Source organism: Cryptomeria japonica, chromosome 2, assembly GCF_030272615.1.
Source record: "Cryptomeria japonica chromosome 2, Sugi_1.0, whole genome shotgun sequence".
NCBI classification, from domain to species: Eukaryota; Viridiplantae; Streptophyta; class Pinopsida; order Cupressales; family Cupressaceae; genus Cryptomeria; species Cryptomeria japonica.
The window spans coordinates 59,776,549-59,798,739 of NC_081406.1; the positions used below are offsets into that span (position 1 = coordinate 59,776,549).

The following is a 22,191-nucleotide window of genomic DNA, read 5'->3' on the forward strand; positions in this document are numbered from 1 at the left end:
TTGAATGATGGATTAAAATGCTTCAAAATACCTCCCTTATATAGGCGCTCACTATTGCAATTGCCCATAGGCCGACTTGGAAAATAGGCAAAAATAAATAAAATTTAATTAAAAGAGGAGGTCAACCTTGCAAAAAAACATTAAAATAATACCCCAAGCGCTCTCTTCTTGGATCAAAATTTAATAATAATTAATTTAAATGCCTTTGTAATTAAAGATTTCGATTTTTTAAAGGCTTAAATTAATTATTAAATGCCCATGCGTTCTTATTAAATGCCAATTTAATTAAAATATTTCAAAGTTTTAGCGAATTTAGCATTTAATGCAATTTGAAAAATATTGGCGCCTAAGCATGGGAGGAATAAGGGACATCAACAACATCGCTCTGGTCCCTGGGTGAGGGACAGGAGCGCCCATGCATTTTAGCCTTGTATTTCTCGCTTTTTACGTTCAAAGTCTCTTCCTGGACGTCCAAAATAGCATTTTCTCTTGGAATCTTGAGTTTGATTTATTCCATCTTTGGAAGGAGTGTATCTTAAAACATTTTCGCCCTAGTCCCTTGGTGAGGGACAGGAGCGATCCCACCTTTTGTCCTTGGTCCTTGTCTTTTCCAATCGCCAATTCATGTTGCAGGGCAATCAATGATCTTCCTTGCTTGTTCTATGCACGCCTACCTCGTTTCTCCAAGACAAAATGAGCTCTTCCAAGGATATTCGCCCTGGTCCTTCAATGAAGGATAGGAGCGATTTTTTGCTTTTGAGCTTAAAATTGTCAATTCTTGAGGTTAATCCCTTGTTCACTATCTTCCTAAAGACATTTCTCACTTTGCATAATCTCGCCTTGACGTGGTTTTCGAAAGGAATGATTGATTCTATAGAAATCGCCCTGGTCCTCCAGTGAAGGACAGGAGCGATCTTTAGTCCATGGCACAAATCCTTAATCATATCAATATCTAATTATCTTCAAGGCGTAAAACGTCATTGCTTACTCCATTTTGAGTGTTGGAAACGAAAGTGGCATTTTAAGATTAGGCATACTTGAATATTTCGCTCTGGTCCCTTGGTGAGGGATAGGAGCGCCTTAGCCAATTTCATCAAGTTTTTGTGGTCTTTGCAACTTTGTTCTTCCTTGAAACATTCCAAATATCATCGCCATCATGCGCCTTGGCCTGGATTCGACCAAATTTGGAAGGGAAGACTTGATAATGCATTTTTCGCCCTGGTCCCTGGGTGAGGGACAGGAGCGCCTTGATCATTATAGGCTCCACTTGTGTTTTGCAATCTTTCAAAATTATCTTCAATGGAGCGATTATGCCTTCCTTTACTCATCTCAAACGTAAAACTTGCTTTTCCTTTGCCCAAAACTTGTCCCTTGAGAAAATCGCTCTGGTCCCTGGGTGAGGGACAGGAGCTTCCTTTAAAAATCGCCTTGGTCCCTTGGAGAGGGACAGGAGCGCCCACTGCAACTTGGATCGATTTTCTCCATTGTGGCCCATTCAAGTTATATTCAACGAGCAAAACATACTTCCTTTGTCCTCCTCAAATCGCGAAATCACTTAAATCTTGCAAGGATAAGGCAAACTTGGAATTCAAGCTCCGGTCCTTCAGTGAGGGACAGGAGCGCCTTTATCTTTCTAGGCCAAAAGTTCAACTTTTCATTGCTAACGACTAAGTCTGGATACTCCATTATGCTCGCTTCATCTTTCCTTGCGTCCTTGATGCTTCAGTTTGATCAACCAAGACCAAAAACGATCTAAATAAGCCATTTCGCCCTGGTCCTTCAGTGAAGGACAGGAGCGAATTTACCTTAAACTTTTAAAAAACTTGCCATTTTTGAGTTTTCAAAATCTTCAAAATCTTCAATTCACGTTCGATCATATCCCCTGGCGACCCTGCACAAAACAATTAAGACAAGTCAATAACCAAGATGCACAAAATATCAATTTCGCCTTGGTCCCTGGGAGAGGGACAGGAGTGATTTTGCTTCTAGAAGCCAAAATATCCAAAATTTAGGTTTTTAGTCACTTCACAAGGCATAATTAGGTCATTTCTAAGGCCAGGAATCAGTTATCAAGCCATCAAAAATTTGGTCAAAAAATTACCCAGACAAAAAAATGCACAATTCCATCATTAAAATGCTAACACTTAAACAAAATTTGAATTTGCCCTCAAAATCCTGACTGGACCTATCCTGAGACATACCTAACCTTCCTGACAGGCTCATCCTATTTCAAAATTTGCAATCCTCGGGAGGATGCTTAATAATCTTCAAAAACTTGACTAGACTGGGCCTGAAAATATCCAATAGAAACCCCTAAGGCTTAACCCTAGTCCAGACAACTCACTCACTTAATCAAAACCCTAAAAGCAGAGAGAAGAACAGGCAAAATAGAAGCAAAAAAGAGGGGGTCCCCATTTGCATGGGGCGATGTGTGAAATGGTCACAACAGGCACCCACATGAGAACATCTTTTAAAAACAACTTAAAAGTCATTGAGCCTAGGTGTGGGGGTCAAAAAGCAACTTGAAATTATAAAATCACTTTTGTTATTCCAGAAATAGAAACCAAGTATTGTACCATACTGCTAAAAATAGTACTTACTAAAAATAGCACTACTAAAAATAGCATACTGTTAAAAATAGTAAGTGACTCCAATCTCCATTTGAGCATATTTTGAGTAGCCGTCGTGACTTGCTAAAAATAGTAAGTTTGGAAATCTTCTCTGATGATCTTGCATGTCATACCACTCTGAAGCTTTCAAGAAACCCAGAAAAACCCAAAAGGCAAACTGCCAAACTCCAGCAAACACCACTCTGAAATCCACCCTGAAGATGTTAACCCTAATTTAGTCTTTGATTAGCCTATGGCTTTCCAAAATAGGCTTCCATCTAACAGTCTAGAGTTGAGAAGGGAACATTACAATCTGCTGTTGGAACTGCTTCCAATTGCTCCTAGAATCCGCAATCGGGCTTAGAAGAGTAGAATCAGCAAGTCAAACCTATAAGCAACTAAATCAGACCTGCAAACACTTCGAATCGGAACTTGAACGTTAAAGAACAGACCTGAAAACATAGAGAATTAGATCAGATTTATTGATTCTCATTGTTTATGATGCATTCTTATGTTTTCTTTCTCTTAGGTTATGGGGACTTCATCGGATACATCAACCCATCAAGTGTAGTATATCAGAGCAGCAGGTCAAGAGAGTGAACTTGCTCATTTCAGCATGAATAAGGCAATTCAAACCATGAACAAGTAGATTCAGGCATGACTGAAGAAGGATAAGGGAGAAGACTGCATTTCAACATCAAGACCCACCAATGCAAGGGAATCAAGGAATCAGGGTCAAGAGCATTCCAAGGATGTAGATGAAAGACTCGGCAGCATACAAGGTGAACATCAAGACATACAAAGGCAAGCATGGATGGAGGACTCTACAGTGTAATGAAGAATGGTATAATCACATAGAAGATCAAATTACACAAAGCGACAAAATAAAAAACTAAGACATGAAAAGAAATTGAAGCAATCTTGAATTTCCTTCGGAAATCCAAGAATCATTGCCAATACACGAAGTATTCAAGTTAGAGCTACAAGGAAGGGATCATGATTAGGCCCGTTGTGAACAAAAAAAGGATCAAGCAAAGGCATCACAGGGTCTGAGATGAAAAGTGAGATGATCAAGAAGAATTACAATCACACTTGTGATGAGTTACAAGGATCAAGTGGTTGAGGTGGCGCCTAGTCATCGCCAACTCACCATCACACATCATCCCAAGTTGAGGTGTCCAAGTTCAATGCACCTGACTCGTCCAACGAGGCAGATAACTACCACATGTGGGCACAAAGTTCAATGCACCTACCCTCATCATCTATTGGTCAAAATTCAAAGGACATGTGTCCTATGGAATGTAGTTTTATTATTGGTCAAGCATTAAATGCTATGTAATGGGTCTAACAAACCCTAATTAGGGTTTTTATCTTGTAATCATGGCCATTGATTGTGAATCAATCTAAGCCACTCATTGTAAAGAGCTATCTATATAAGGCTCGATTTTCTCATTTGTAAAGGTTAATAGTTCAATGGTCAATAGTTAGATAGCAGCTAGAGTAAAGTAGGAGAAAAGGGAGAGTGTTGTCAAGACTTTGTTGCAAGAAGCATGTTAATTTTATTGAAGATATGGTGAACTTCATGTGTTGATTCATCATTTTGCATGGTCTCTACCTCTCATTTATTTTCATGTTGGTTAGATGGATGGAAGCTATTGTGAATGATTAAATGGTGAAATTCTTATGTTCATACTACCAGTATTTCACTAATTGTGAAGTATCTTGCGTGGTCAAGTGAACTCTTCATGAGCTTAACTTGGATTGCTACTTATTCATTGATATGCATCGTTTTGATGGTGTTTATGACATTCGTAGTAATTTGAACATCATTTTGCTCTCCTTAGAAGATTGTACTAAACTTTGTGGAGTGGTTGCTTTGCATGGCAAAGCAAAGTCCAGTTGAATTTCACAAAATCATTCATGATTTCTTACATTCTATAGATTAGATTAACTTTCTTAACCTTTTATCCTTTTGCTATTTTTTTTTCAAGTCAAGCAAATTCCACTTTCCAGAAGCATTCAAGTATCAATGCAAGTCCCCCCTTGTGATTCCACCAAAATCACATAACACTGAGTCTATCCAAGAGCACGTCAAGACCTGACATTCGAAACTTTGGAACCATCCCATTTGATCACGCAGTTTAGCACTTGGGAGGATTTTTATCAGGAGAGGATAGAATACTTAGTATTTTATTCTGTGTTGCATAGTGCATAAAAAAGACATCAACACTACCAAATCTCCAAAGAATCATGTGATGCATGTTTGCACCTTGACACTATGTATGTAATATCAAATGAAATCATCTGAAGGGATTTAAATACTACTTTTTAACTGCACAAGAAAACACATTGGTCCCAAATTTTACTAATGAGTACATGTCCCTTGAATTGAACACCTCCTTTACAATGGAGATACACTACTTAATAACTCACAAGTGACAAGAAGAGCAACTCACAGGCGTCGAATGCATAGGTGGCAAAATACACAGCAAGATTGAATAACTAATATCAACAGCAAAGGGATATGGAATATACAACTCAATTCCTTAAATAAAGATAAAATAGAATATCAAGTAGGAAATCAATTGTAAAAATGGCCACCAAGCTAAATGGTACACAACCATATTATAATTTGCAGGATATTGTTAATTTATTGACAATAAGAATATAGGATGACAGAATAGATATCAATGATCCATTTACTCAGTTATATGATAGTAGATGCAATGAATTTCTTTGTATCATGCATGGCCAAGGCATTAACTGATTATTATAATGAAAATACATCTTACCAGAAACAGCTGCACTTATATTCTCTTTACAGTTCACAACAGCATTGCCTCGGCCATCATAAGCAAGGCGTCTACTTTTTATCATCAGTGGATAAGAAAACAAATCACCTGCTTTTTTTGCACTTTCAAAGCAGTCAATCTGCAACCAAGCGCATTATCAATTTAACAAAATTTCAAGAACTACAACACCTAACAGAATAAAAGTTGACATTCCCTAACCTTAACACTAATGATATGAAAAACAAATAACTGTACCTGCATAAAATCTGGGAGGGGGACATCATGCTCACGAAAATGAACCTTTTGCAAATATTTGTCCTATAAACAAAATAATAATCAGCTATTAGGTACACAAATTAGATGTCTACATAATAGTTCAAAAACTTCAACTCAACTAAAACTTGGAGTCCCAAATACTTTATTCAGAGTCAAAGTCAGCAAAACCTCAGCAAATAAAATAAATGATATAAATAAGCAAAAAAAATAAGGCATGAGTAGCACAAGGAATGAATTTAGAGGACACATTCATTTATTTTGATTATTAATTTGGCATGCATCAATGATTACATATGTCATATAACCCAAAGGCTCAAAATTCAAATTTTCAAATATTGCAATACTGCTACAATCAACAACTTCTTCCCCCTCCTAGTAGCATTCAGCCTCAAACTAGAAGGTAAATCAAAACCATTCTCCAAAGAGATTATTAAGTATGTCATCTTCTAGTGTTTTTCCTTCCACCCATGCTGCTTCTATCTTCATTTAAGAAAACAAGACAAAATAAATTTACTATTTTGGGGTGTAGGCCAACAAGTTGAGAGTTAACAACTAGAGGAAGGAGGTACATTCATTGGCGGCTTGTTCACCATTCCAAAAGTGGCCAACATTCCATATGCTTCTACATTCTCTGCCTAGAAAAAGAATGATTAACTGAAGATGACCTATCAATGTTATGGAAATACTTCAATTGTAGTGACCCTTTCATGCCTACTGAGGTGTGTGAAAAAATCGAGAGGATGATTTGGGTTCTACAACTTCAACAAGCCCCTACTTACAAGAATGTGTACATCCCCTCCATCCAATCTGAATCACAACTTGGCATCATGAAATGAAAATATGAATGTATGAGCAATTAATCTCAAGATTGTTATAGGTTATCGAGTACCACTACTAAAATTGGATGCCCTGGATGTATTTCTTTTTTGATTTATTAATATAAATTGGAGAAGACCACTACGTCTGTATTCATGAATCAAAAAAAAAGGTTTTCAACTCCCCCGTCTTAAGCTACCTTCAACAAACCCCCTAACTATAACCCTTCAACCATAAATCCCACTCCAATCCCTTGCTTCCCCTCAACTTAAGGAGAACCAAAAAAACTAGCCAACTCTATAAATCCATCTCAAAACAAATCAAAGTCAAACAAAAAGTATGCAAGCAATTAGAGCTTCAAGTTTACAAGAGAAGGAAAGTTTAACAAGAAAAAAAAAGTCTAGCATGAAGAGGGAACACAGCCATTTTAGCAAATTCATCATAACCAATCACTGAATGTCATGTCCCCTTTTTCGGGTTTAGTTAATTGGAAAACCCTTAGCTTGATATTTTATTTCCCATAGGCTATTGGTGTGATATAAGGGAAACAATTTAATAATTTATCTGAAGTTGTCTAAAAAGTAACATTAAGTTTTATTATTAAAAAGGTTATTTTAAAAGAGGAATCAAAAACTGTCACTAGGCATGGTGTACAAAGTGATGTTCCTTTAAAAAGTTTTTCTAGAGACATTTTTGGAGAGAAAAGGGAGAAAAATTAAAAAATAAAATAATATTTTATTTCTTCAAAAGTGCCTATTAAAGAAGGGTTTGGGCAAAAGAGAAGGTATTCCAGTTTCCATCAAATATAATTTTTAAAGACTAAATTTTGTTCGTTCTTTCTACCCTAGGACAAAAACCCTTTGGCAAAATGGATTCAAGGACAAAAACCCTCCTATTTATCTAAGCAATTTCATCCACAGATAACTTGTGGACTGCAATTTAGAGACAAAAACCCTCATCTCCATGAGCAATTCAATTTATGGATTACTGATGTGTTGATCAATTGAAAAAAATCTTTCCAGTTTGAGCAGTTGCACATTAGTGTTTAGCAATTGCATGTTAGTGATCAACAGTTGTATGTCAATGTTCAACAATTGTATGTCTGTATTCAGCAGTTGCATATCAATGTTCAATAGTTGCATGTTGTGGTTTCCACAATGATTTCTCATTCAGAGGTTTGCATCATTGTATGATAGCCATATCATTTGATTTGATGCTGATCAGGTAGTATCATTTCTAGTATACCTTGTGACTATCAAAATTTATATCATTTCAGTACCTATATCACAATAATATTTAAAAATTAAATTTCATCAGTATTTCAGTATTGCATATTCAGAAAATTAGAGTTTTGGGCAAAATTTATGATGTCCCTTGCAACCATACATCTTTAAAAAAGGCAGTGTTAGTTTGATACCAACTGTGCAGCTCTATACCAGGTCACAAAATTATTATTTCAGCTATTATTTTCATCCATGACCAGTCATACAGCTGCAATATTCAGTGGCATTTCTAAGTGATTGCATTGTTCCATTTTTTTATCGACTTAGCTTACTATCTGTGCCAAAATTACTTCTAAAACTGATCAAACAATTCAAGGGATGAATGTTCATATTTCAATGGCTGCTTACAGTTGTTAATTTGCTGATATAAATCATTTTCAAAGAAGTGTTGTTGCTACAACCATTAATAATTAGTGATATTTCAAAGTTCATGTTTATGTTGTACAATTTGATGGTTTACTACTAGTTAGAATAGATTTGTAAGTCTACAAGGCTATGCTACCAAGACATTAGTTGTAATTTCATTTCCAGCTTTGCATGCAGTAATTTAGAATCCCAACCACCACATGCTCTCACCATGCCCACCTTAGGATCTAGGTGATCATAAAGTGTGAGGATTTATGCATTTCATCAAATTTAGTTAAAATTTGAAAAGAATGAGTTGGGCACATTACAATGTATGAAGAAGAACAAATCCCTGATCCCAAGGTAAAGCCCCATTCCGAACCCTCTATTGCATTAATCACTAAAACTCTCCCATGGACATTGCTCTCGACAAGGAAGCTAAGGCACTTCATAATTGTGAAACCATTCCTCACTTCTCCAATGCAATATTCCAATCCTCTTCACTATGCCAAAACTACCTATTCAACACTCTGAAATTATTGTAATATCCCCAAAAAAAGTTATTTTCTTTTGTAATACTGTTATGAGAACAATCTACAATAACATAATAATCTGCATAAACCCTTACTTGAAGATATATTTGCAGCTGACAAAATCCCTTAGAATAGATTTTCAACAAATCCTAGGACTGTAAAATATCTTCCATAGCATATATAATGTAGCAGATTGGAGTCAAAAACAAGCCTGCAGCACATGTACAATACTCAGGCAGCTCCTGACAATGGTGCGACAGCCTAATAAGAAAAGTATGACCAGCAGAAAAACTTTGTTTCAAACCTGTATGGCAGCTAACATATTAAATTTGCTGCGATTTCTTTTTCCCTTACACATTATGCAGGGAATGGTATGGCAGGGTCCACCAAATACATCTCTTTCCTTTATTTAAATCCTTAGTCAATAACAAGATTTCTCGATCATTGAAATAGAACATGTACAGCAAGGTAAAAGTGAACAAACCATAATATGTAATTACAATTGTCTGAGACTCTGAACCACCAAGATTAAAAAAGCTATCAAGTCAAAAACTTATTCATAACTTGCTTACCTGGATAAGCCGGATTGTTGAGGGATTGGGTTGGCAATCCATTCCTTGCTTTTCTAGTACATCCAATGTCTCAACATCCACATGCTCAATTTCAACCGTCAGTACTCCACATCTAATGAAAGTTCATGTATTGTAGCAATGGAAAACAAGACATAAATGCAAAAGACTATTTAAGAGGCAAACAACAAGGATTACTCTCATAATAATAATTAGGTTAAAAAAAAATATCATACTCTTTGGCGAATTCTTGGACTGCATTAGTGTCCCTGAAACTGCCCACGACATGCTTATAGGCAATGGCACTTGCAGGACAATTTTCCATGGGATCAAGCACTGCCACCTTCACACCCATCTTGGAGGCTGCCTGACAAAGCATCCTTCCCAACTGTCCTCCTCCCAAGACTCCCACAACTGTGTCACTAAGGCCAACGACACTAGTACACAAATCCTCACTGCAAACATGAAAAGAAAAAAGCCACCCATCAGTTCCATGTTAAAAATAACTATATTGTATATAGCAACAACAAAAATAAATACACTCGCCATTTTAATGGCTACAACCTAAACTACCTCAAGTTTCTTGAAAACTTTGGAAACAGAGTAGCAGAAGTGGGTATGGCTAAAATAGGAAAGTGTGAAATCGAAAAAGTGTAAACTTCTTGAAATTTTGAGAAATAGGAACAGAAATATTTAGAGGCTCATTGAGACAAAATAAGAAATTTTGAAAATTTTGAAAAGCTCAAATCTAACTCAGAATACTTCTTGAAATTTCTGAAAATGGTTGAAAATATTGGAAACATTTCCAAGTTTAATTCCATGTGCACACATGCATACATATCATATACATAAGTACGCAAAGACACATGCATGTATGTATAGACACAAAGCCCGTTTTGGGACAAAAAGTCACCTATATAATGATATTAAGCGCAACAAAGAGATATTTGCAATCATTATCTAGTATGTGGAATCTTAAACCAATACAATAAAAAAAAGCTTGAGGGATTTATTAATAAAACAAAAATATTAGATATAGGATTGTTACTGAGCAAATTTGTGTGATAAAAAGGAGCGTACAACAAAGAGAAAAAAAAAGTTGGCAAACCCTAGCTCCCATTCCTTCAATGCTCCACCAAGCTCTAGCAATGCAAAACCTTCTTTCAAGGAAATTACATGGGGAGAATCACACATACAGAATGAGAATGCTAAATTCCACGCTCTTAGCTGTTTCTGTAAATGGACTCAAATCTCATTCCTACTATGGTGCAGAGAACACAGGAGATACATACAAAATAATGTTAAGATATATTAAATAGTCATTATGCACAGGGCTATATAACAACAACACATATTGTAAAAGAAGAATAAATGCTCGATAAATGAGAAGTTATGAATAAATGAAGTATGCAGATTTAAAAAGAGGATTAAGAAGGAGATTTGGAAACTAATCTTTGTTAATGTTAAGGAATAAATAGTTGAAAGGATGTGTTGTTTGATATGAATATCCCATTCGAAGATTATATATATTTGCATTTGAGAGATGTGAGAGTAATATAGAGAAAGAAGATCTTTAGGAGTGTGTGGAGTGTGTTGTGTATGGAATATTTTTGAAGATCTATATTAAAGGAAGGTTGCAGATAGCTATGAGAAGATTTTGAGCAGAAATAAAGAAAGAGAAATATGAAGTGAAAATCTAATTTATTCTAGAAAGAAGTATGTGTAATCTATGAAAAATATGAGCAGATTTGTGAAGAAAAATATTCATATACTTAAGTGATGAAACTAAGAAAGATATTGAGAAGGATTGGATCAGGTTTATGAAAGACAAGTGCGTGTGAAAGTAATCAGAATTGGAAGGAAGATTGATATTTAATTGTGATCAGATTTGTGTTTAGAGCAGAGTTGTGAAAGGAAGTTGTAACCAGATTTGTAAGGGCGAACAATATCCTCTGTCGAAGACTTCGTAGGTTGGTGCCTATCAAATAAGGGACTGGTGTCTCTTGCTGAGTTGGTGCTCAGTTGTGGGAGCTGGTGCTTCCAATGGGTTGATGCCTACAAATTCAGTTGCGGGAGTTGGTGCTTCCAGTGGGTTGGTGCTCACAAATAGACTTAGGGGTTGGTGCCTACAAACATTGTAAAAGAAGATATATATAAAAGCATTAATTTGCCGTGGTTTTCTTCCATTTGGGTTTCCACGTAAAACATTGTGTTCTTACTATGTGCATGATTGTTAAAAGATAGTGAATAATGCTATTATGATTGATAAAGTTTAAATTGGTAAAGTTCATTGTTATATTGATTCACCCCATCCCCCCTCTCTCTTCGTATAACCATGTGCTCTTCACATATGTCATCCTTATATAGGTGCTAAAGAGTTACAAGTGTGATAGGTCACAACCTTTATATGTTAGGATAGTCCATTTTTCCGAGATGCATCATCCTATGGTAGATTCTTCCAATTGATTACTGCTTTATTTAGGCCTAGTCACTCAGCATGAATATGAACATACATACATAATTTCTTCTTGAGAGAAGATACATAAAAACATTGTGGACATGACTTGCTCTTGATAATTCCAATGCATATGCGACTGAACCAATCTTTAAACTATCTAGAATGGTCCATAAAACTTGGCTGATAACTTTATGTTTCAACAACTCTGCTTCAACAAGGTTTTATTGAATAACTGAAGACTTCCAAAGACCCCGTCTCATAAAAACAAAAAAATGCTAATTAAGCTAGAAAAAGTTAGAACACAAACAACAACTCATAATTTTCAGTACACCAGTTAAGTTTATCAGCACCATATTTGTCATTCTTATTACAAATATCACACCCACCAACAATACAATAATAAGTAAACCGCCTACCATGTGGATGCTTGATTCATTGCTTGGGTTTCTGCCGGCTTGGAAACTGCTAAAGCCTGCATTTGCCTGAGCCTCCGTGGATTGCCAACAACTGAAAATCCGACTGACTGGAGATGAATGCATTTTAAGTTATTGATGTGAAACGATTTTAATTCAGTTGGAGGTCTCTTGCAAAATACTGGCGAGGGTGTAACAAACAACATAGTATCCATTAACTAAGTTCAAAAAATTTATGATCTTTACGCCTGCATTTCATGGACCAAATTGCTTCATTGACTGCTTATTAAATCCTGTGTTTTCGTTATGAAGCCCTGCATTGATTTTTCCCACTGTCTCATCAAACCCTACGTTGCTTTTTCCCAGAAAAGAAAGTTATCCCCTAAACATGTCCAAATATCCACACCTTAAAGCTACAGATTCAATCGCCAGAGCTCAGTGCGAAATTGTTTGATTCCCACTGATTCATTAAGTTGCTTTTTCCCCCTATTTTAGAAAAAGAAAGTTATCCCCTGCCCAAATGTCCACGCTTTAAAACTGCAGATTCAAACGACAGAGCTCGGTGCGAACTTGTTTGATTAAGGTCCTCCTGCGTATGTGCGAAATTGGTTGATTAAGCTCCTCCTGCGTATTGTGGCATTGGTTGATTAAGCTCCTCCTGCGTATGTTCGAAATTGTCTGATTGAGCCTGCGTATTGTGGTAGATAGTGAGCTTCGCAGCTTCAAGCTAGAAGTGCTTTTTTTCTCGCTTCTTGGGTGGGAACGGCTGAGTTCTTCGAGATTCTCTCGGCGTTCTTTTATTTGTTTCTGAAATTTAATTGGATAGGTATATATTTTTAAACGAGAAGACTTTATGTTTGCTTTTCTAATCGATTTTCCATTTTGTTTTATTTTATTTAAAAAGTAAATTTTCCTTAAATTTTTATATTGAAATTTTTTTAATTAAAAATTTTATTAAATAGAATATTGTAAAATAATGGTTATCTAAATCTATAAAAAATTTGAAGTTGGAGTACGTAATTATTTTAATATTTTTAAGTTATTAAAAAACTTAATAAGAACCACTTGATCAAGCATATAACTATGAAAACAAATGGGAGAAGGTGGTGGATTCGGAGGTGGAGGTGGGGGTGGTGGATGGTTACAACGGAGAGGGAGAGGTGGGCAGCCGTTGTGGCTATCATAGGGACCTTTGATGCAGGGAGGTGTTGTTCACCAAAAGTGATAACCCAAGTATACCTGCAATCCTTCTCTGAAATGGCCAATTTCAGTCTATGAAACACGTCAGGGCTTGGACAACATGACAAGGATATGAATCCTTCTACTCTTCAGGCTCTGCAAAACCTAGGCGGGTATACCTTTGATGCATTTAATCAGATCTATTACACACAATACTGCATCAATCAAAGGCAGATGGATCTCAAAAGGTTCAAAAACTAAGAGGTAACTGCAGATAGGCTAGATCCACACTTGCAACTCAACATTTTTGAATCATGAGATGAAGGGACACTTCCACATAACATCAAATATAAAAAGATATTCTGATTTTGGATTTTTAAATGGTGTTCTGACAACCTTTCAATATTACAAGATACCAGTGCCTTATCCAGGCCACAGAGTCATGCATAAAACTGGAAGAGAAATCTCAGATGCAAGTTCTTTTCAACATTAAATTTTCATGTATCAATGCCTTACATTAATACAATCCTCTGCTCTGTCACAAAACCATACTTATATATATCCAATATGCATTCAAAATCATTAATGTTGGGTTTTAGGATTTAAATCCTTCCTTGAAGAATACCCAAAAGACAACATTACACTCTTAGAGGAATCTAAAAGAGACAACTCAAATTATCCTTAATAGTATGAAATTATATGAGTCTGAGTACATTTTGGAGACAATTTCATGGAAACTCACACATGCCTTGCATATGTGTGAACCTGCAAACTGAAACTAAACCTACAGTAAAGACAACACTGAAAACATAGAAGAACACACTGTCATTTGCACAAATAAAAAGATGCCATCACTGGAACCTGCAATTTCGAATTTCTCCCTTGGAGAAAATCTCTCCAAAACTGGAACCCCTACAAATGAAAAGAATTGAGAATAAAAAGAGGAGGGAAGAAAATCAAATCTGCAACTGAAATTGCCAAATATCTCCTTTCTAACTAAATTTCACTCCCGTGGAAATTGTTCTCGAAATATCTCACATTTGTCAAAATTAACTGCCTCACTGGATTCCTCATTTCAAGAGCTTTCCAGTGATATATAACACTTTATATTTTGGCCAAAATTGAGACCCTGGGCGAATTAATCCTCAACATGTGCACATCATTTAAACTTTTTGAATTTTAATATAGTTTAAACTATATAATAAACATGATTTTAATTTTGATTTTTTCTCTGATTGTGCTCTGACGCCTTGCCACATGGAGGGACCTGATTGGTCGATGGGGTCCACTGGGTGCCACCTGGGATGACACCTCGTCACTCTGCCACATGTCCGCTTGCTTGTCGTCCACCTAGGCGCCACCTTTGCGCCACATCATTGCCACCTCACCGGGACCCGCCTACTGGACTACTGACTGGACCTGCCACTTGTGCGCCACCTGGCTTTTGCCATTTTGCAGGGCTTTATCCACCATGCATCTTCACTCCACGAAACCGCACAGGCCGTCGATCTACTCCAAACTTGCTCACTCTTTAACATGTTGCATTTTCGCCATTTTGCGTTTCCCTATTTCGCGGACCTTAACTCGCGAGCAACTTTCCTTCGCGAAACCGTGCGGATCGTCCGATCTCCCGAAACATGCACGATCTTTACCCTTTTCGCCATTTCGCAGGGTGTAACTCGCGTGCATCTTCGGCCCGCGAAATCGCGTGCTTCGTCGGATCCTCTGCAACCTGCTCACTAGTTAAGCCGACCCTTCTCTGCAAAATTTGTCTGTTTGCCTTAGGAAGCGTGCCTACGTGGGGTCCACCTAATCATCGCTCAGTCGCCTCCTCTATCACCTCGAGATACGCACCCGCACGTGAGCCCACCTTGGGCGCCCATAGGCACCGCGTCCGTCAAAAGGCCAAAGGCTTTGACATATTACTAGTGTGTGTTCTTTGTTATGAATACCAAAATAAACCATTTCCCAATGAATGTGGGATATTGTGTTTTGCCTGGCACTGTGTATGCTGGAGCTTTTTCTGAGACTTTAATGGTGATTCCTAGATTGTTTGTTGGAGTTTATTTCTCTCGAACCCCTCTTAACATACCACGATGGGGGCTATTTTCTTTATGCACTTAAGAGAGGGGGAAATGGCTATTGAACCAGCCAACAAAAACATTTTTTGAAGTTTCCAAAACCCACTCCAACGCCTCCTCCTTCGCCATCCTCCTGTGCGTTTCATCTTGCTATTGCCATTGTGCACCTAAGGCCTTCACGTGGGGAAGAGGATGTTGCGATGTCAATTGTTTGAAGACCTTTAAAAATCCTCCTCCCCAATCTGCGTTGACATCCTCCTGCACCTTCCAGCATACCACGCAGAGCAGGGAGAATTCCTTTGCTTGAAATTAAAAACAAAACCATTTACCATGCCACTGATTTTCACGTAGGGAGGAGAATGTTGTTGCTACTAGGGGGAGAGAACATGAGGAAGCTTGCTGGGAGGGTTGAAGAAGTTAGACCTCCACCTGCCAATGACATTCAAATTGCAATCTCCTACCAAATCTGCAATGCACAAAATACTTTGCAGTCTCCTCTAATGCCATGTGCAATGCCAATGTTACACTTACCAAATGCATTGCAAGAAGCTCAATGCTCATTTCACTTGCCACGCTGGAGAGGGGAATTTGGCACCATGCCCAGTGAAATTACTTGAAAGCTTGCTCATTTGTTGTTCCTATAGCCAGAGGCTTCACGTGGGAGAGGAGGTTTTGCATTTACTTAAATGTTCTAATTGCTGCTAAAGTCACACTCCATCACCACATTGCATACTGCTCCTGCATCCATTTCAAAACACCACGCCCAATGAAGTCTTGTGGGGGCACATGAGGGAGGAAGCTACTGTAGTTTATTTACATCTGCTTTGACTCCTCTATAGGCTCCTTTAAAACAAATCTTTTCCTCAGCCACCACACCATCTGCAAGGAAGATTGGCATTGCTAGATTGTGCCACACTAATGGCCTTGTCACTAAGAACCATACTTGTGATTATTCCAATAAGGTCTTGAATTCTATCCAATTTCTTCCCATCATGACCTTTTATCTTCTTTATCATACAAGACACCGATGGAGCACCATTATCATAAGAAGTAATTGATACTCCATCTACTTTTTTTATTTTAATTGCAAAGGCCAGACCACATCCAAGTAGAAAGTGTGCTCCAACAATTTCATGCCCACCATAAGACATGTTATCCATCTTGTACAATTGCATCGAATCTCCATTTCATTATATTTAAATCACATAACATGACTATGAAATAACAATGTAAACCTTGCTTAAAAGACACTTGAAAATGGCAAGTCAGGTCAGGCCCCAAAGTGGGTCCGACTAAAAAAAATTTCATTTTCATGCAACTGACCTCTAAAATGCTTCATGGACCTCAAACATACCTTTGGAAACAATCGGCGTCGTTTTCAGATCATCGGACTGAATTTTGCTACCTTCAAGCAATTACGCCACATTTTCACATTTAATCGCGAAGACGTATTTTTCAACCCTGTCAAAATACCTTTCTGGGGCTCACCATCTGATAGGTGTGTACTCTGATATACAAGCATGAAATCTACCAAGCGGTTTCTCAAGCCAAGTCCCGAGTGAAGAGATATTAATCGGCAAAAATGGCCAACTGGCTTTGTCGACACTGCGGACCTGATGAAGTCAATGTTCTGGCAACACATGATGCCTTTCTCAAAAATACCAAACCACCTCCGTAGGCCCTCAAATTTGAAACATAGGTACCTTGAAGTACATATTAAAACTTAGAATTCTCAGTTCGACCAAAATTCTGACTGGATGCAAATGGCGCGCTCATGAAAATGGCTACTTTAACTGATATAACACTAAAAGTGCAGAAGACTGAAAATGATGGCTAAATGAACCCTTTTGAAAACTGATCAAACGGACTGGCAGAGGCTTGAAATTTGAAATATAGCTCATCATTTATACCATCATTAACCTGGAAGAAACATTTGGCATGACACCCACTGAGGCAACTTTTACACTAGTGCAAAACAGGGCTCCGACTAGCTGTCAAAACAGGGACTAGTCAAACCACACAAACTGTAAATGGATTGATCTTCAAAAACTAAGCAATGGATTCGTTAGGACTTGAAATTTTGTAGGCTGACTCACATTTATGCATAGAATTGAATCCATTTTTAAATTCTCCATGATGATTAACAGGGTAAAAAATGTACTCGCTCAAAGTAGGCTACTCAATAAAATCTGCATTTGTGCCTAAAATGCACTTTCAGCTCACCCCTCAAAATGGGTACCTCATAAACTTATGCAAATTGAATTTTGAAAGTTGCACATCACTGAATAGGCCAGATGAAAGGTGTGGGACATGAATCCCGAGCCTTACCCTCTGAAAATCAACTGGCTCCATTTACCCCCTCTCTAACTAGGCCATTCAAACTGACTCATTTGGATACTTTTCTGACATGCAGAGCAAAATTTTTGAAATGGGCCTCTAAACTTGACTCAAAATTAATGAGTCCCAACAGGAGGCATGAGATTAGGTGGCAGGGATGCAGGGGAGGGACAGGCACCGATGGATACAGGGGAGGGAGCCACTAGAGAGGGGGCCACTGGAGAGGCACCTATGGATACAAGGGAGGGAGCTATTGGAGGAGATCTGCGGGACCATATGATATTAGTTTTGCAAACGCAGCTAGACGATATGGAGGCGGAGGTGGCAGCTAGAGATGTGCAGTTATTTGCAAGAGAGTCAGAGCTGACTGTAGTGTTGCAGGAGAGAGATCAGGTCGTGGACAAGGTGCTCCATTTATAGGAGAGAGTGCGGGCCTTGGAAGGAGTGCAAGGATAGGGGCCTTCTATGGATGCATGGGCGAGGGAGTTACCGAGAGCAGGTGCAGAGGTTGATTACTGGCGGGGCCTATATGAGCAGGAGGTGCCATCTAGTTGACGGGCACTGAGTTATTCACAGATGCGTCGGGAGAGATCAGAGCGGTCTCAAAGGATGCAAAGCAGTGGGGATGTGATGGGTCCTCCGCAGTGAGATAGATCAGGCGGTGCGGGGGGGAGCGAGGGAGCAGGTGGTGATGGTGGTGCAGCATCTAGTCAGAGTGGCATCTGAGAGAGCATTTATGTATGTTATCATATTGTCATTTTGGACTATATCTTGGATGGCTCTTGGTAGCCAATATGTTTTGGACTTCATTGTACTCTGATACATGTATGTTTTTGGGATGATATGATATATGAGGAGATCCCGTATTTTGTGATGATATGCATGTTGATGATATGTATGGATTTTATACAGGATGATGATCTATGATGTATGCTTAGATGGATATTTTTACTTGCTAGATGTATGTGTTTATGAGATGATTCATATATGCATGTTTTATGATGATTTATTCCTACATGATGTCTATACACATGTTTTATGAATGTGGTACTAACATGTGGATGCAGGTTTATATGTATGCATGATGTGTTGCTGTAATGCTTGATTGTATGTAATGCCATGATGTTGATGTTGTATGCATAATGAAATGACACTAACGATGATATAGATAGTACTTGTGTTTTATGTTGATGAGATAATGAGATGATGATATGTAGTGATGATTGATGTAATGTATGAATGATTTATGTAAATGCATCTAGATGGTTAAAATGAATTCAATATGGGTAAACAAATGTAAAGTACAAATGTAACTTATATGATGATATCTAAATGAATGTATATGAAAAATGTATGAACCAATGTTGATACAAATGGTTTTATTATGATTTGATAAAACATGACTAAGCGAAATGATAATGTTATGATAATGCAACTTATGAGTAATGAATAACTGCACCTTAATGTAATTAAAAGGGATCATGAATGCTTTCTAATGAATCCTAAATGAATTTTGTGAAATGTAATGAGTATAAGAATATACTAGTTGGATAAATGAATGTACTTAACTAATGGATAGATAAATAAATGCATGCAACTATGGAAATCTAAACAAATGTATGGTAAATAAGTTTAAATGATAATAAATGATGAGTTGTGAATAATACTAAATGAATGCATAGTAATGGCTCATACTGGCGGTAAATGCAAAGGATGGCAAATTTATCATACAAATGAATCTAAATGTTGTGATTGTGCAAAAATGATAATGAACTTTAGGTATGTAAATGCAACTAAATGATATTAAATGCACTTGAATGAATATCGAAGAATGAGGGTAATAGAACCTATATGCAAGTACATGATAATGAACTATATGCATTTAAATGCAACTAAATGTAATGAAATGATGGTGTGCTCATGATAGATGAATGCAAGGTTGTTTAGACTTTGTATGATGCACTGATGATGTATCAGAGAACTCTGTCGTGATTGTATCCAAGACCAAGTCACTTTTCAAATAACTCCTTATATTACTCTTGTTCACAATTGCATACAAAACCATGCATATGAATAATGAATGATTAAATGGATGGGTGATATGCAACAGAATGCAATATAAACAGATGAGATGGAATGACGATCCATAGTGCTTTATTTTATCATTGAGCATGGTAGTATCAATCTTGGATGAGGTAGTAGGAACCAAGGATGGAGCATTGTACCTACAAACAAACAACATAAGTAGAGAATATGGAATATGGACCCTCCATAATGGTTCATGCACATATGGTCAAGGTATACGTTGTAGTCAGCAAGCCCTTGAAAAAATAGAGCAATGGATGGTTGACATTGAGTGATGCTCATATGGTCGAGGTGCATGTTGTTGATTGGATCTGTGAGCGGTTCTCCTTCTAAAGTAGCCAACTAATATGCCCCGGACCCAAATATAGCAGTGATAACATATGGACCCAACCAGTTTGATTCAAACTTTCCCTGATGTTCTCTGTTTGGTTGGTTACGAGGATTATCTCGAAGAACAAGATCACCTATCTCAAATGTACGAGGTCTAACTCGATGATTATAGCTTATGCTCATGTGTTGCTGATAGGCTTTGAGGTTATTGTATGCAGCTTGTTGTTTCTCATTAAGTAGCTCTAAATCTTGGAGGCATGATACTCGGTATGCTTCATCATCTATGAGATTATGCAAGGAAACTCGTAGAGATGGTATCTCGACCTCAATAGGTAAGATGGCTTCTGCTCCATAGACCAGTGAGTAGGGAGTTGCGCCTGTAGAGGTTCGAATGATAGTTCGATACGCCCATAGTGTTGGATTCAATTGAACGTGCCAATGACGACTGGCATCATTGACTGTCTTCTTGAGGATTCTCAATATGTTTTTGTTTGATGCTTCGACCTAACCATTTCCTTGTGGGTAATAGGGAGTGGAAAAGCGGTGTTGGATGTGAAACTTCTCACAGAGCTCACGGACATCCTAATTTTTGAAAGGAAGCCCATTATCTGTGATGATGGACATGGGTACACCATACCAGCAGATGATGTAATTAAGGATGAATGAGGCGATCTGCTTACCAGTGACTTGGGTAAGTGGAACAACTTCGATCCACTTTGTGAAGTATTGGGTGGCGGTAATAATGAACTTATGGTCGTTGGATGAAGATGGATGAATTTTACCCACAAGGTCAAGTCCCCATTGACAAAAGGGCCATGGTGTTGGGATTGATGCAATTCCTGTGCTGGTGCATGTATTAGGTCTCCACGAATTTGGCATTTCTTGCATTTTCTGACAAAATAGTAGGAGTTTTTTTTCCATAGATGGCCAATAGTATCCAGCGCGTATGATCTTCTTTGCTAGGGACGAGCCGCTTGCGTGAGTTCCACAAATTCCTCTGTGTACCTCTTCCAAGGCCTTTGTTATCTCATCATGTTCTAGACATCGAAGGAGAGTACCATCAAGACTGCGTCAGTATAGGGTTTCAACAATAATGGTATATCAAGTGGTTTGGCGAATGAAGGTTTTACGTTGGCTATTTGATTGGTTAGGAGGAAGTGTGTGATCGCGGAGGTAGGTGTAGAACTCACCATACCATGGGGATTTAGAATCGACAAGGCAACATATCATCTCAAATTCGAGGATATCATAAGCGGGAATCCAAAGTTGTTCTACCAAGAACTCGTAGCGTGTTGAATTCTATGGCAGATAGAAGAGAGATGTGATAGTAGCCATAGCATCAGCAACGCGATTACAATCTTTGGGTATCTGCTCAAAGGTGATAGTAGTAAATGATGTCTTTATATTGTCCACCATTTGCTTGTACGACATGAGTTTGTCATCCTTTGTTTGATATTCATCTGTTACTTGTCGAATGACCAGTTGGGAGTCACCATATATTTGTAGCTCTTTTAACTTCCATTGTATGACTAGTCTGAGTCCTGTGATCAAGGCCTCCTATTCTGCTATGTTGTTTATGCATGGAAATGTGAGCCTGTAAAACTTTGAGATGCTATCACCTTGAGGTGTGATAAACAGAATGTCTGCCCCTGAGCCATGCCTCGTGTATGAACCATCAAAGTATAGTTTCCATGGTTGTGCTGCTATGATCATGAATATCTCTTCATCTGGAAAATTGGAAATGAGAGGATGATCGCCTATGAGTGGTGCATCGGCCAACTGATCTGCAATAACTTGACCCTTGATAGCCTTTTGGTCCCACATACTCGATGTCAAATTCACTTAGAATCATTACCCATTTGGCCAAGCGACCAGTCAATGCTGCTTTGCTAAGTAAGTACTTTAGTGGATCGATCTTTGCAACGAGTTGTACTTTATGTGTTAACAGGTAATGCCTCAGTTTAGTGACTACCAAGATTACTGCTAGGCAAGCTTGCTCAATAGGTGTGTAATTGAGTTCATAGCCGACCAGTGTATGAGAGATGTAGTAAACAACACACTCTTTCCCTTCTGCATTATGTTGTG

General features: G+C 37.9%; 1 protein-coding gene across 1 annotated transcript in view; it reads right to left on the reverse strand.

Annotated features, from left to right (window-relative positions):
* The window catches only part of LOC131060514 (phosphoribosylaminoimidazole carboxylase, chloroplastic), a 180,877-nt gene extending 167,973 nt beyond the window's left edge, over positions 1 to 12,904 (reverse strand). Inside the window, exons 1-5 of the mRNA XM_057993756.2 lie at positions 12,098 to 12,904; positions 9,460 to 9,678; positions 9,227 to 9,338; positions 5,657 to 5,719; positions 5,402 to 5,540 (exon numbers count right to left, since the gene is read on the reverse strand). Coding sequence (XP_057849739.2) covers positions 5,402 to 5,540; positions 5,657 to 5,719; positions 9,227 to 9,338; positions 9,460 to 9,678; positions 12,098 to 12,309 — 745 coding nt within the window. The 5' untranslated portion in view covers positions 12,310 to 12,904. The remainder of the gene's footprint in view (positions 1 to 5,401; positions 5,541 to 5,656; positions 5,720 to 9,226; positions 9,339 to 9,459; positions 9,679 to 12,097) is intronic.
* Between the last annotated feature and the right edge of the window lie 9,287 nt (positions 12,905 to 22,191).